General features: G+C 47.7%; 1 protein-coding gene across 6 annotated transcripts in view; it reads left to right on the top strand.

Moving 5' to 3' along the window:
* The first annotated feature begins 5,929 nt into the window (after window positions 1-5,929).
* Window positions 5,930-16,690, top strand: part of MYO1D (myosin ID) — a 359,000-nt gene continuing 348,239 nt past the window's right edge. For all 6 annotated transcript variants that reach the window (XM_086360259.1, XM_086360256.1, XM_086360255.1 and 3 more), the window contains exon 1: window positions 5,930-6,348. In XM_086360259.1, coding sequence (XP_086216385.1) covers window positions 6,254-6,348 — 95 coding nt within the window. In that variant the 5' untranslated portion in view covers window positions 5,930-6,253. The remainder of the gene's footprint in view (window positions 6,349-16,690) is intronic.

The raw sequence follows: 16,690 nt of genomic DNA, 5'->3' as shown, positions 1-16,690 counted from the left end.
CACAGCTTGAGGGCTGGAGAGAAGATAAGGCATGGCCTCTGTCCTAGGGGGTTTAGGGCCATGCCTGGAAGCCAACTCCAACTCCATGTGATAAGCACTTCTATAATTAGCAAAAAGGATACATTCCAGTGAAATGTTTACAGTCAGAAACTATGTTATTGCAGGCAAGGAAAATTCTGGAGGCAGTCTTGCGCTGTGTCTTCCTTTACCAGCTGACTTTGTCTTTCCTGAGGCCTTAAATATGTGGCTCTGTGCCCACTCCAGGGGATGCGCTCTTCGGACAGCCCTTGTCTGGTGACTCACGGGATGCTGACAGTGATGGCTTGCTTAAATTCTTCTCCGTTTCCCAATGATTAGAACCTCCCTTAGCTCAGGAGTTCTTCCTTTTTATTTTTAAAAATTTTTTTGGCTGTGCCTCGAGGCTTATGGGATCTTAGTTTCCCAACCAGGGATCAAACCTGGGCCCCGTCTGCAGTGAAAGCATCAAGGTCTTACTACTGGTCCCCTAGGGAATTCGAAAGGGTTCTTAACTTGTGATATGTTTTGGGCAATATTGGTTTGGCCAAAAAGTCTATTTGGACTTTTCCAAAGTAGTTATGGGAAACTCAAATGAACTTTTTGGCCAACCCAATATGTATACTAGCAAGCTTCGTATCATTTCCATATAGTTGCAAGTGTACTATGAAGTTATTGTGCAACATAAATTTGCCTTTCTACTTTTGCTTTAGAATAATTGGGGCTTAAACCATAAACTTGGGTCTTGCCAAGTGGCGCCAATGAGCCCATCTGCCAATGCAGAAGACATAAGAGAGGCGGGTTCGATCCCTGGGTTGGGAAGATCTCCTGGAGGAGGGCATGACTGCCCGCTCCAGTATTCTTGCCTGGAGAAGCCCATGGACAGGGGAGGCTGGCGGGCTATAGTCCATAGAGTCGCAAAGATTCAGACACGACTGAGGCGACTTAGTACGCATGCGCAAATGCAATAAATTTATAAGATGCCCTTTGACTATGTTGTGTGACTGCGTTCTTCCTGGTCCTCCTGCTTCCGTCTTGTGGGTGAGCAGTGTTCCTGGACACAGCGCACCTGGTGAAGAGGAAGAAGGTGGGGCAGCCTGGAAGCATTCCGGGAAAGTAGACCAGGAGAGCAAATATGTGCTGTGGAAAACTCAGAGCTGATTTTTCGGGAGAACCCAGAACAGATCCTCTGCAGCAGGTGGCAAAAGCCGAAGGGTTTTTTTGGACAACGGCTTTTTGTTCAGTGTGAACAAGAAGCGTTCAGGCCTGGCTCCGGGAGAGAAGTGAACAGAGCCCTGAGACCTGCTGCCAGGGACAGGAGATGAGAAAGATAAATGCTGCACAAAGAACAGATTTTAAAAGTTTTAAAAATTTATTTATGGCTGCCCTGGGTCTCTGTTGCTGAGCACAGGCTTTCTCTAGCTGTGAAGACGGGGGCTACTCTCTAGTTGCGGTACACACTTCTGTTGCGGACCACGGGCTCCAGGGTGAGGGTTCAGTAATTGCAGCACTGGGCTTAAGCTGCTCCTCGGCATGTGGGATCTTAGTTCCCAGACCTGGGATCAAACCCGCATCTCCTGCATTGGCAGGCGGATTCTTAAGTCAGCAGACCACTAGGGAAGTCCTAAAGAACAGATTTTTAATGCAGAAAATCTACCAATGAAGGTGGATTTCCAACCTCACATAACCCACAGATTCAGACCATTCCCTGTCCACTCACCAAGTAATAGTCTATTAGAGTTTCACATGCTAAGCACGTGCTATTAGGGGTCAGAGCTACTTTCCCAAACAGGACAGGCACAGCTTCCAGCCCTCAAGGTCCTGACACTCCAGTAAGAGATATGGACAATACTAGGTTCATTCGGGTGCATTCGGCCTGTAATGAGGGTAATGCTTCCAGGGTGCTGGGGGGTCACAGAGGAGGGATAACCGACCTGACTTAGAAGATCATGGAAGCCTTGCTGGAGGAAGTGATGTTACAACTTACAGTGGAGGAATGAAGAGAAGTTAGCTGTTAAGAATTAGCAGTAAAAAAAAATCTGCCTGCAATCCAGGAGATGCAGGTTTGATCCCTGGGTTGGGAAGATCCCCTGGAGGAGGAAATGACAACCCACTCAACTGTTCTTGCCTGGAAAATTCTGTGAACAGAGGAGCCTGGTGGGCTACAGTCTATGGGGTCAAAAAGAGCTGAACGTGACTAAACAATTGGCAGTGTTAACTTTTATTTTGGTTTTTAGTACATTTTAAGCTGTAATACAAACCTATACATCCAAATGTTTATATCCAAATTTTTAATCACAAAGGAGATTAATAATGAGCGAATTTATTAGCTCTACAGTACCTTATATGAGTGCAGACCGCAGTGTTCAGTTTCTCCTGCCATTTCTAAGTATAATGGAACTTCTTATAAATGTGTCACTAATAAATGAGATTGTAGGCATGCACTGCCCTTTTAAACAGATGGATGGTAAACTGTACCAGTAACAAATTACTGATTGGCCCTGTCAATTAGCATTTTCTTGGTTCTGTACAACTGAATGGCTTCCCTGGGGGTTCAAATGGTAAAAAAAATCTGCATGCAATGTGAAAGACCTGGGTTTGATTCTGGGTTGAGAAGGTCCCAGGGAGAAGGAAATGAGAACCTCCAGTATTCTTGCCTGGAGGATCCCGGACAGAAGAGTCTGGTGAGCTACAGTCCATGGGGTGGCAAAAGAGTCAGACACGACTGAGCGACTAACACACACGTACAACCAAAACACCCATACGAAAGTAAACTGAAATCCTGAGGCTGATTTAAGGTGACGGTGAGCCCCACGGGACAGATCTGTGTTCATCAGGAGAGCCTCACTGGTCTCAATGCCTGATTATATACTAATTTGGGGCTTGAAATTGATAAAATACCCTTTGCATATGTTGTGTGTATGTTTTATACACTCAGCTCCTGTATAAGACATGGATAGATACAGCAGTTCCCTTGCTTTGGCCTTTTGAAAACCACAGCTATATCCTCCCATAGATCCAACCACTTTTGCTCTAACAATGCCAGGGTTCAGGGAAAACACAGCCATTCATTTTTCAGTGATCATTTCTAATGAGTCCCTGCTGCTGCTGCTGCTAAGTCGCTTCAGTCGTGTCCGACTCTGTGTGACCCCATAGACGGCAGCCCACCAGGCTCCCCCGTCCCTGGGATTCTCCAGGCAAGAACACTGGAGTGGGTTGCCATTTCCTTCTCTGATGCGTGAAAGTGAAAAGTGAAAGCGAAGTCGCTCAGTCGTGTCTGACTCTAGCGACCCCATGGACTGAAGCCCACCAGGCTCCTCCATCCATGGGATTTTCCAGGCAAGAGTTGCTCCCAATTGCACAGAATTTGGGATTTCTTCCTCTTTTTTTTTTTTCTTAATTCTATTTTATGTTAAAATGTACCAGTGAAAACATTTTAAGAATGTATCATACTTTCTGCAATCACCTGCTTAGCTACTGACTCACCCACAAAAATGACTCAAGCAAAGGCCAGTCCTACCTTGGAAAGTACCTAGCCCAGAGGTCCTACTCCATTAATGAGGACACTGAGATCCAGGGAGGTGCCTTCTGAAGATGGGGAGCTACTTATGGTACTCAGACTGCGACTAGGCTCTGCCTGTGACTGAGACTGGGGTGACTTTCTGATGGCAGATATGCTCCCTTGGGAGGTGATCAAGCTGTCCACTTCTGTCTCTTGGCCACGGTGATTTGTTGGCAACTGAAGCAGACAGTGAGGCAGGGTCCTTAGGTCTGGTTTACTCATTTCATATTCAGCCATAGTGTTGGAGTCCAGCCAGGTCTTTGGGGGCTACTAGATTTGCTAGGCGGAGAAGGCAATGGCACCCCACTCCAGTACTCTTGCCTGGAAAATCCCATGGACGGAGGAGCCTGGTGGGCTGCAGTCCATGGGGTCGCTAAGAGTCGGACATGACTGAAGCGACTTAGCAGCAGCAGCAGCAGCAGCAGCAGATTTGCTAGGAGGCTTTGAAATACAGTAAGTTCCCTACATACAAACATGTTCCATTCTGAGAGTGTGTTTGTAAGTCCAACTTGTAAGTTCAACCAAGTTAGCCTAGGGACCCAACTAACACAATTGGCTATATAGTACTGTAGTATAATAGGTTTATAATACCTGTCACAAAAATAATACACAAAAAACAAAGACAAAAAATAAAACATTTTTAATCTTATAGAACAGTGCCTTGAAAAGTACAGTAGTACATCAGAACAGTCAGCATACAGGGGCTGGCATTGAGTGAATGCACAAGAAGAGTTACTGACTGGAGGTGGGAGATGGTAGAGCTGAAGGATAGTCAGCATAGGAGATGGAGGGCAAGCTGCAATTTCACTTATGCCTGACACTGATGGAACACACTTGGAGATCTTTGAAAGTTCACAACTTGAAGGTTTGAATGTAGGGGACTTACTGTAGATGGTCCTAATAGAAACACAGGACCGAAGCAGTGCAGCTGCCTTAGAAACCATTTATGATAGATTTTCCCTGAGAAAATGCAGTCTGGGTTCCAAAAGAATTTTCCAGGATCAATGCACCTATAAATTGGAGACCACTTAAAACCCATTCTATCCCATTGGATCACTGTGCATTTCATACGTATGTGTGCAAGGCAGTACAACAGCTCCTTGGTGGGTGCCAAGGGGGAGATGGAAAAATTTAAGACACCATCCCATGCTCAAGAAGCCTACAACAATCTCAGGGAGAAGATACATAGATAATTGAAAAACAACAACAATATAAGGTAATACTTGATGACAAGCTTAGTTGTCATTGTTTTGTTTAGTTGCTAGTCATGTCTGACTCTTTGCAACCCCATGGACTATAGCCTGCCAGGCTCCTCTGTCCATGGGATTTTCCAGGCAAGAATACTGGAGTGGGTTGCCATTGCCTTCTGCAGGGGATCTTCCCGACCCTGGGATCAAACCCAGATCTCCTGCATTGGCAGGTGGAGACTGAGCCACGCTACCGCTCAGGCTACCACTTTACCACTGAGCCAAGTGGAAAGCCATTCTTAGGTAGGTGGAAGAGAAAAATGGATCAGGGAACACCGAGAAGGAAATGGAGAAGGAAAGCAATCTGCCAGGTGGCTAAACGCTGGGGCTCATAAGTCAAATGATCTGGATGAAACTGCAGCTTCCCCACTACTTAAGCAGCCTGTGGCAAGTTACTAACTTCTCTAAGTCCCTCAGAAAAACTCTGAGCACTTTTGATCCCCTCAACAAGCTAATTACTATTACTATTTCAGTCTGAGCGTGAACCATCATTTGAAGGATGGAGAGGATGTGAGCAGATCAGGAGAGAGCGTCGCAGCCGAGTGTCAGAATCATCATGAATCATCCTCGTGAGAAGCTCCACGAGCTACTTTTGTTAACTTTGTTGGCATCTACCAAGCCCCTGGGAAAGATTGAAGGCGGGAGGAGAAGGGGACGACAGAGGATGAGATGGATGGAGGGCATCGCCGACTCAATGGACGTGAGTTTGCGTAAACTCCGGGAGTTGGTGATGGGCAGGGAAGCCTGGCTTGCTGCAGTCCTTTGGGTCGCAGAGAGTCGGACCCGACTGAGTGACTGAACTGAACCAAGCCCCGGGCGGGAGGCAGCAATCCTGGAAACTTGATTCCACCCACCTCCTACGTCCGCACTCCTCAGCACCGCCCCGCTGAGTGCCCAGCGACCGTCCCCAGAGGGCGCTGCCGCCCAGCCGCCGGGGCCCGGGCCCGGGGCGCGCCCCCGCCGGCTGCCCCGCGCGTGCGCGCCGCCCAGGTGAGGAGGCGGCGGCCTGCGCCCCGGCAGGGGCGGCTCCTCGGCTGGCGGGGCGGGGAGGCGGGGAGGCCGGGAGGCGGGGACAGGACGGGGCGGAGCGGGGAGGGCCGGTCGCGGGGCGGGGGCCAGACCAAGGCCAGAGGCGGGACCAGCCGCCGCCGTCTCCGTCTCGTTGTCCCGTCCCCCCACAGCGCCGGGCCGCCGCCGCGGGAGAAGCGGAAACTGCCGGGTGTGCCGCGCCGGCCCAGAGCGCGCCGAGGAGCCGCGGGGCGGCCTCCGTCCGGTCCAGATCCCTCCGAGTGGCCACGGAGCCCCCTTCCCCGCGCCCCGCCCCGGCCCCGCCCGAGCTCGCCGCACGCCCCGGGGACCGGCCCCCCGCGCCGTCCGAGCGCGCCCACCTGAGTCCGTCCGCGCCCACCTGAGCCCGTGCGCCGGCACCATGGCGGAGCAGGAGAGCCTGGAGTTCGGGAAGGCGGACTTCGTGCTGATGGACACCGTCTCCATGCCCGAGTTCATGGCCAACCTCCGGCTCAGGTGAGGGCGGCGGAGCGGCCGTGCGCAGTGCCGCGAGCCTGCGCCTAGAGGGGGCGCCCTTGACGTGTGGCCGGATTCGGGGTGCAGCGGGGGGTGTCCGGGGTCCGCTAAGCTCGCTGGTTGCATACCGGGGTGCGGTCGCATCCGAGTGGAAGGGGCGTGCCGAGCTCCGGGGCTGCGCGTTCCAGAGTAAGGGGTGTCCTTGGGTGCCGTCCGGACGGAAGAGTGGGTATCGGGGGTGTGCCGAGCTGGAGGTTGCGCTTGGGGCCGGGCAGGCTGGTGCACAGCCCCCAGGTGAATGCTGTGGGCGGGCCGGGTGACCTAATGGAAACAAAGTAAAGGGAAATAAAAACTTTCGGGAGAGTCCTGGCGGCCTCAAGCCCCTGGGAAGACTGGAGGGTTGTTTTGCAGAGAGACTGGGGGTCTCATCGTGGTTTCACACTTGGTTCTTTTTCGCTTTCGAATTCTCCTTTATTTATTTATCTTTTCCTGGCGTGGTTCCATCACGTCATTCAGGATGCTATGGAGTGATCCCTGAGCCGTCTGTTCCGGGACGCTGGCTATTTTTTAGTTACTCTCTAAAAACGTAATTAGACACGTTTCCAGACATCGAAGAGACTGCTCTGCTTGCCAGTGCCAAGATAAACTGTCTGAATTTGACAAGGCATTCATGGTTTCAGTTTTTTTTTTTTTCCTCAAGGAGTTGTGGATGGAGCCCTTGTGTTACTAACATCCTTGAGAATGTAGTCACAACTCAACGCCCCGGAATGGGCTTCCAGGGCGAATTTGTTTTAGAAAGGCTTTTACGTGTGATTATTACACTCCTGAGAGAGTAATATATGTAAGCAGAGCTTTAAAGTAGTTTGACTTAAAAAAAAATTACAGTAAATGGAGTTTCAAAACTGAGTTTTTAGGGGGGAGAGTGTGTGTATGTGTTTGTGTTTCCTGAAAGTCCTGATACCATTTCTTGTACGATTTGAATATCACTCCATGCTGTGCTGTGCTAAGTTTGTGAAAATCTTAATCTAGGTTAGGATGCTCAACTAATCCCACTTCTCAATATAAATTCCGGTGTTAACTTGAAGAATTTTTAAAACTTTTTTAATCTTCAAAATTGCAGTCCCCATAGTCATCATCTGCTCTTAGCCAGGCTTCATTATGTGCCATAGTAAGGAGCAGGGACCCAAACCGGTGTTCACCCACCACTGCAAAGGACTTTGAGCCAGTCTGCATGTCTGAGTTTCCTAATTTGTGAAGTAATGATCTCCAAGATTCTTCTGAATTACATTTTTTTTTTTTTTGCTTTCACATATCGTTGGTTGCAAAGCCTTGTTAGACTTGACTGTTAAGAAAGATTGTTAACGTGAGCATAACTTAGCTCAGAAGAGAACTTAGAACTTTGCAATCTAATTCTGTATTATGCAGGATACTCTAGGACAGAGGTTCCCAAACTCTGGGATGTAATGCCTGATGATCTGACACCATGATAATAAAAATAAAGTGCACAATAAATGTAATGCATTTAAATCATCCTGAAACTACCATCCCTACCACCAACACCGCCCACCCTCCCCCCCAACCCCCGCCCCGCCCGCCCCCGCCCTTCCCCGGCCCAAGGGAAAATTGTCTTCCACAAAACCCATTCCTGGTGCCAAGAAGATTGAGGAACACTGCTCCAGGAGGTAAGATGGGAGGGTCCAAAGAATTACCACGTGTGTCCTTACCTCTCAACAATGTGATGTATTAATAAAGATAGGGAGCAAAGTGAAAATTTCTATTCATTTAAATAATAGGTCAAGAAAACAACAGACAAGTTAAAGCTTTGTAGAGTGGAGATAGTTCTTTGCCAAGTAATTGGACAACCTAATTGTTCTGGGAGTTCAGCAGAGGGAGAGATGCCTTAGGCTGGCTCAGAAACACCTTCCAGAGGAGGAGAGGAGGGGTTGAGAGGAGTTGCAGAGGATGCATCAGATTGGTGTAGGTGGAGAACATTCCAGATGGATAAAGTGGCCAGCAGAGGAGTGAGGTTTAAAAGCTGATTTTGTTTGGGAGATGGGGCCTCCCTTGTGGCTCAGCAGTAAAGAATCTGCCTGTCAATGCAGGAGATGTGGGTTTGATTCCTGAATCAGGAAGATCCCCTGCAGAAGGAAATGGCAACGTACTCCAGTATTCTTGCCTGGAGAATTCCATGGACAGAGGAGCCTGGCGGGCTACAGTCCATGGGGTCGCAAAGAGTTGGACATGAGTGAGCGACTGAGCATGCCCACGCTTGATCTTTGGATGATAGTGAATTGAGCTGTCTGGAGCAAAGGAGTAGGTGTTGGGGAGTTGTGGGTGGAATCAGCTCTCATTAGCATGACCTTGGCTAATGCCTAGGTTTCTAGGTCTACCTTATTCCCAGTCACTGGGTCAGTCAACATTCAGGTGTTATATGTTTCTCACTTGTGTGTGTACTCGACCACTCTGAGGATTGGCTGCAATTTCTCAGCGCACAGGTTCAGTGATTGTTGATGATTTACTTACAAGTTGGGAGGACTGGTTCCCAGGAGTCCTTAAAGGGTAGTCAAACCCTCGCCTCCTCCCCAGCTGTAAATCCTGATTATCCAGGTGGAAAGCAGGCCTCCTTCTGATTGGATTTCCTACCACCCTGATGTCCCTCCAGGCTATTCCAGTGTTTAGCTGTGTGGACTCCTGGGCTTATGCTCTGTTTCCCTCTGAAGAATGTGACCGGAAATGCACTGTAGAGCCAGGTGCTAATATGCCATGTAATGTTTTCATCTCCCAAAATACAGGCGGTTGGTTCCTTGTTTAGTTGCTAGTCATGCCTGACTCTTCTGCGACCCTGTGGACTGTAGCCCTCCAGGCTCCTCTGTCCATGGGATTCTCCAGGCAAGAATACTGGAGTGGGTTGCCATTTCCTTCTCCAGGGGATCTTGCCAACCCAGGGATCGAAGCCGAGTCTCCTGCATTGCAGATGGGGTCTTTGCCATTGGGCCACCAGGGAAGCCTAGTTGGTCCGTCCTAAGTGTATATTTATGGCTGTAGAGAGGTGAAATTTGAGTGTATTTCATCTCTCAGTGGATATGTGTGCACACGCTCCATCATTCCTGCCTTGCCCAGGCTGCAGCTTTTCCTCTTCTGTTTGGAATGTCCTGTCCTTTGCTGTCTGTCTGGCTTTTTTCAAGGCCCTTTTGCTTCATTTATGGCCTGTGATGTGCCTTTACACACTTACAGCTACAGTTGTATCAGGGGTCTGTGTCATCCAAACCGAATTTTAATTTTTCTGACAGTAGCACCCATTGTGACAACATTTTTTTTTGAAGCTTTTGTGACATTGTCCATTTAGAATGATCTTATTTTGATACTAGTCCAGCTTTCTTTTTCTTCTTGGGTAAATGCTCTATTTTAGACATCTATACAATTGATGTCACTTTCCCCTGACTATTATCATTTAAAAAAATCAATGTAGGCATGTGTCTGTGCATGTGGGTCTGGAGGAGGCAAGACTCAAACGGTGATATGGATTAGCAACTGAACTGAATGTATCTGAGAAGGGGTTTCAGTTTGTGTTTTTTTACCCTTATACCCAAAACTGTTATCTTGAGGGTGGTCTTCTCTCCTTCCTACAAGTCTCTTGCTAGGGGAGATTTGTTCTACTTATTTGCTTTTCCTTTTTTAATTTATTTTTGCCTTGCTGGGTCTTTGTTGCTGCACGTGAGCTTTTCTCTAGTTGCGGCAAGTGGGGGCTACTCTTGAGTTGCAGTGCTCGGGCTTCTCATGGCGGTGGCTTTCTCGTTTTGGAACACAGGCTCTAGGGTGTGCAGGTTTCAGCAGCTGCAGAACCAGGGCTCAGTACTTGTGGCTTGTGGGCTCTAGAGCGCAGACTCAGCAGTTGCGGCGCACAGGCTCAGTTGCTCCACGGCACGTGGGATCTTCCTGGACCAGGGATCAAACCGGTGTCCCCCTGCACTGCAAGGTGGATTCTTAACCACTGGACCACCAGGGAAACCCTGCTTTTCCTTTGAGTGGAGGCAGAGGTGTCGGCGGCTTTGGTGGTGGTGGTAGCCTCTTCACTGCACTTCCAGGGTCCTGTCGAGGAGTAAGATGCCTGCACAAGCGCCTCCCGCCTTCATGGGCAGGCCTGGTTCCCACCAACCCACCACATGGCCACTTGAAGTTTCATCCACGGCATCCCCACCATGTTCTTTCTGTTTTCTTCATAGCTGCTTCCTCTCTGGAGCCTTTAGTTCCTTTTTGTCCAAGCCATGTAGAGCACCGGGGCCTCACCATGCTCTCATTCACCCCTTAGCCATCCACGAGCAAGGAGGAATGTGGATGGCTGTTCCCGGGGACTTTTTAGATGTCCTTTTCATATCGCAGGAAACCCTCCTTAGGCTTCCAGCGTCTAACTTTGTGGTGATTCCTGTTTTGAGAATAAGGCATCTGCCCAGCCTGATGTCTTGGCTCTTTAGAAATTTAACGTGTCCTCTCTTCTTACTGGTTTTTCTCTTCCATAAAGAAGTGATTTGAAGCACTGTGTTTACCAAAGCTGCAGGCAACTTCTCACCTTTAGTATAACACAGGGTCTTTCATATCTTTACTCAGACCAAACTTTCTGCCTGCTTTGTGCTGTTGACGATGCAGCAGGGTCAGGCTTTGTTGTTGGGGCGGGGTGGGGGGGGGTCGGGTAGGCTGTCCAGTGTGTTGTCACTTGTTAGCAGCATCTCTGACCTCTACCTGGGCTTCCTAGGTGGTGCAGTGGTAAAGAATCTGCCTGCCGGTGCAGGAGCTGCAGAAGACACAGGTTCGATCCCTGGGTTGGGAAGATCCCCTGGAGTAGGAAACAGTAGCCAACTCCAGTATTCTTACCTGGAAAATTCCATGGTAGGAGGAGCCTGGTGGGTGAGAGTCCATGGGGTCGCCCCCGGGCCTCCCCCCGACCCCCGTGACAGGAGCTCCGTTCCCTTCCCAGATGACAACCAAACATGTTTCCAGATGTTACCAAGTATCCCCTGGAGGAGGGGGCAAAATTGGCCCCAGTTGAGAACCCCTGACCTGGGCTGTTCTCAGTCCCTGGAGTGTCCTCCCCCTACTCCCTGCCCTCATTCCCAGCCTGTCACACTCTTAGTGGTTCTGCAAGACCAGTTCTGAGAAGTCTTTCCCAGTCCTCCGAGGTACAGGTTAACCGCGCCCTCACCTGTGCACCCAGGGTACGTGGGCGCTTGACGGTAGCTGTTAGGATTTATCATGTTCTGTTGTTCTCTGCATGCCTTCATTCCCACCAAATTGTGAGATTCCCCAAAGCCCCAGGGCCTGTCCAGAGGTGGATCCAGGTTGTGTGGTCTTTTGAAATTCATCTGGGCAGGGGGGACCACCTCTAAGGAAAAAAGTATACATTATGAATGTCACATTAGATACAGGGCTTTGGAAGGGGCAAGCACAGGTGAGTGGCTGTGAAACAAACCCACCTCTAGTCCTCCTGCATTTTCTATCATGCTCTAGGACTGAGCATCTATGCCTTCAATACATTTTAAAATGAGTGAACTGGGAATTCCCTGGTTAGAGTTAGGACTGCACGCTTTCACTGATGAGAGATCCTGGGTTTAATCTCTGGTCCGGGAACTAAGATTCCACAAGCCATGAGGCGTGGCCATAAAATAAAAAAGAAAAGAAAAAAAATGAGTGAATTAAGCCATCAAATGTTGGCTGAAGCCCGTGGAATTCTTAACTAAAAAAAAAAAAAGCATACAATAATCTCAAAATATTGTACTTATTTTAATACAACCTTAGTGTGTGGGAGAGGAGCTGGAGCAGTGAGTTTTAGAATTAGTAGAAAGGCAATGAAGAGGTGATCGCTATTTCTCTCTCTCTCACTTGCCACACAGCCTCTGTGCCCTTTCTGTGGCTGTTTGACCACACAGAAAATTAGATAAGACAGACGGCCCCTCTTGTTTACTGGGGCAAAACCTCAGGAACCCTGGTGGTCCCCAAGCATGGGTCAACCTGTGATTGGTTCAGAGCTCTCTTGCAAAGTAGCTGTAGTTAGAGTCACAGGAGAGGTGAATGGCACACTAAATCTTTTTGGCTTGCATGTGAAATTCTTTGGCAGCCACTTTTAGAGGCCTTCGGAAAAGGACAGTTTGCTCCGGGCCTGTTTTGCACATTGGCTTCATATTGGGACAAAAAAATGAGAATTTGGGTTTCGGAGCTGCCATTTGGAGTGAATCACCCTGCCGTCTTGTTTCCTTTCCTGCTCCTGACAGATTTCCAAGACTATTTTTATTCGGGGTCATTGGTTGACCCTGGAGACTTCTGCTGAATTTAGCTCCCAAACAGAGCCAGATGTGGGTGGGATCGAGACCTCAGAAGCTGCTACTGGTGCGTTTCATCGCAGGTCCCGAGGATTTAACATCTTTTTAAAAGAGATTGGCTCTTTGCTTAACTTGGAGACGAAAATGGGGAAGCTGGTGGAGATAGAAGTGTGTTTGCTTAGTGACTCATGGGTAAGTTGTCAGCGCTGTGAGTTATCCTGATGTGGAGAGCTGTTTGCTGACATGTTCACCTGAGTCTGAGCCAGCTCAGCAAAAAGGACCGGATCTCATGGACCGACCTCATCTTATGATAACTCTCTGGCCTCCATCACTGTGTTGCTGCTGGAACTGGATTGGGTCATGTGTCATTGCCCAGCCATGGTCAAGCCTATCTAGTGGGATCTGCTGTCCACAGTGGCTCCATCCCCACTGGGGATGTAACTTGGTGATGAGCCTCACTGACGTGGTAACAAACATGTTACCTCACTAACAAAAAGTCCATTAGATTCACACAGGGGTTCAGAGGGTAGCAGCAGTTTTAAATACACATTGCAAATCTCTCTCTCTCTCTCTGCCTACTCAGTTCCTTGGTTGAGATGATAGTTTTACTTCCTGTGGGATGCAGGCTCCCTTTGGTTCAACTGCTATGTAATTATTGGGCAGATCTCTTAATAGGTGGTATTTCCCAAACTTTAGTTTTGGGCATTTATGGGAAGAAGAAATGGGAGTGCATGCTGGAGGGCAGTGGAAAGAGGCTTTGAGACCTGATGGACCCTGTTCAAATCCCCTCTTCACTTTCCCTCTTTTTAGCATCATGCCTTAGGGTAAGTTAACTTCCCTCAATTAACTCGTATATGTTAACCTCAAGTTCCCTTTCTTAGGGTTATTGGGGTGAAATCACGTGATGTGTAAAAGGTGCCTATATGGTTCTTGGTTCATAATCCCTCTCAACTAACATTAACTCCATTTTCGGAATCCTGCCCTGACTCCGTAACTGTAGAAAAGCTAGCTGTTCTTACCTTCTTTCCTCACAAAGACAAAACCATTTGGCTTTATTTGGGGGGCAAGAATGAAAGGTGTTCTAGAAGAGGTTGGGGTTACCTAGTGGAGAGAGCAAAAGCATTGGAGACAAATAGATCTGGGCTTTCACTCTGTCTCTGTCCATTACTACTATGCCCATGGCCTTGGACAAGTTGCTTCACCTGCCTAAGCCTCAATTTCTTCATCTGTAAAGATGAAGGGTTATCGTGAAGATAAAGTTCTACCACCTGTCAGACACTCCAGCATGGTACCCATAGCATACTACCAGGAGATGCTCAGCAGATGGTCCTCTGTCTCTCCTCTGCATCCCCTCTCAATGCAGCCCTGTGGACTGAGTGCCCATGCTGCTTCCCAACTCTCTCCATGACTATCATACACATAACCTTGCTCCCTTCAGGGTTACCACTATTTAGTTCCTGGAAACTGTTTTAAGCTCTCTGAGAAAGGAGATCAGCTGTTCATATTATTCATAAATGTTCCAAAATATTTTATTCTTCGTGTTTACTGTTCCCTGCTGAATGTTGGTGACATTGGGAAGTCCCCAAGCAGGATAGCTGGGTGATGAGCTTTTAAATAGTCTTTTTTTTTTTTTATCTCTAACTTATTTCCTTGTTTAACTAGAGACCTTATGTACTTTTAGTATAATCACCTGGCTTTAGAGCTGACAACTACTTGAATTCTTGCTGTGTGCTTATCACTTTGTTGGGCACTTCAGTGGGGGCTACTTAAAAAAAATAATTGTTCTTTGGGGGAGTAGCTTAACTGGGAGTAAAAGATACCTTTATACATAGATCAACATCAAGTAGAAAATGATTGAACCAAAATGAATGTGACAGACAGTTGTTCTAAGGGCTTCCTAGAGAGAAGGAACCAGTGAACCACAAGTTTTTAAAAACAGAACTGATGACAGTGTAGTCAGAAGTTGTTTATATATTATGTACTGGAGTTCTCAGGGAATTCAGAAAAAGAAAAAACGGGGTTGGGAGTAGGTTGTGCCCTGTGGAACAGGTAGAACGTGAGCAGACCCTTGTTGGAAGAAGAGTCTCATCGGGAGGCACCCCTGTCGCCTGGGCCCCCACATCCTAGCCCCCTGTCTGCCTCCCTCCACTCAGCACCAGTACACTGGCCGGGCCGCTCACCAGCTTCCACTGCTCAAAAATGTCTCCTCCCCCGACCCTGATTGACACTCCTGTCCTATGCTGCCTCAAATTCTCCCAACTAAAGACTGAGTCAGGCTAAGAATCTTCTTCCGATTTCGTTCCGCTTTACAGCTGAGTAATATTCCACTGGGTTTCCCAGGTAGCTCAGTGGTAAAGAATTTGCCTGCCAGCACAGGAGACGCAAGAGATGCAGGTTTGATCCCTGGGTTGGAAAGATCTCCTGGAGGAGGAAATGGCAACCCAACCCAGTATTCTTGCCTGGAAAATTCCATGGATAGAGGAGCTTGGTATGCTGAAGCCACAAAGGGTCAGACACAACTGAGTGACTGAACACATACACACACAGTCTTTGAGCCTAGAAGAGGAAATGGAAAAAAAAATTTTTTTTTCTTTATTTTATGCCTAATGACAGAACTTCTAGGACTCAGCACCCAGACTGTGTGGTAAAGACTCTTGTTATTCCATTGTGGGTTAGAGACATAGTGAGCCAGCCTGTGACTCTCGTCATAGCTTTCAACATTTAATGCTGAAATAGAATGGCCCACTTTTGGAAGGGAGACCATTTCCAGGGACAGGGTTCTGATAAATGACTTTAATCTATGGAAGTGGAATTTGAGAGCCTCCACTGGTTCCTTTTTGAAACTTTGCCACCTCCCCATCTCCTCCTTGTCTCAGCTGCACCCTGAGGATGTCCAAGTTTCTGATCTGGACAGAGCTGCTCGCCGAGGAGTAGTTACTTTAAGTCTCAATGAGACCATCTTCGTTCCCCCTGTTTCTGCTCATAGGTGCACAATGTAGAAGTGGATTTCACTTTAGTGAGACTAAAGCATTAATTCTAGTAAAGCTGTTTTGCTTTAATAAAACAAATTTTTACTGCTGAGAATGTGAAGTATGCAAAAGTGTTAGTAAGTAGCTCAGTCGTGCCTGACTTGTTGCGATCCCATGGACTGCAGCTCACCAGGCTCCTCTGTTCATGGAGTTCTCCAGGCAAGAATACTGGAGTGGAGAGCCATTCTCTACTCCCAAGGGGTCTTCCTGACCCAGGGATTGAACCCAGGTCTCCCACATTGTGGGCGGATTCTTTACAGCCTGAACCATCAGGGAAGCCTACGGCTGAGCATAGCTTTCTCCAATTCAAGTTTCTATTAAAACAAAAACAACAACAAAAACAAGCAAACTTCTCGAATAGATGGAAAAGTGCATCAGGAAACAAACCCAACTTTGCTTTCATTCCTCCTCTTATCTCCACTTATCTCCCACAGTCATATTACTAAGACTTGGGGGGGAATAACCACTTATATACACCCGCATCCCTTAAGCGCTAAAAGCCAGTGAGTTAGTCCCCAAAAATGGTTTCATCTAAAACAATGAAGCAAACACCAAGAGACACTCAGACAGTTTCTCCCCCTCTGCCCACAAAGTCGGCTTTGAGTAAGTTGTACAATAGAGGATCGTCCGCAGCAGGGTCAGGGCGATCCCAAAGGAATCTCAAACTGCTTCTTTGTGTTCAATATAAAGTCGAGAAAAATGTCATAGTCAATTAAAAAAAAAAAAAGGCAAACTCCATTTAAAAAAACAAAACAACTTACATTTATTTTGGATCACCCTAAACTCAGTTTTATTTCATTTGGGCTTTTATGAACATCTCTGTCACTTAACATTTATTGTAAGAATAGTCTTTTGATCATGAGGTTGAGTTAAGTCTGTATCTGCCATCCTATGTTACTTGTAATTAAGAAGAAAACCTTTTAAAAAAAAATCCTCAAATTTACCAATCTCTAGAGCAGTTTAAATGTAAGTACAACTGTGAGGGGGTTTTTTTTCAGTTGT

This window comes from Bos grunniens, chromosome 19 (assembly GCF_055505025.1).
Source record: "Bos grunniens cultivar Pamir isolate PY7600 chromosome 19, Bosgru_T2T1.0, whole genome shotgun sequence".
Taxonomy (NCBI): Eukaryota; Metazoa; Chordata; class Mammalia; order Artiodactyla; family Bovidae; genus Bos; species Bos grunniens.
Note: the sequence above shows the minus strand (reverse complement) of the source record. Positions and strands in the feature narration are given on the sequence as shown.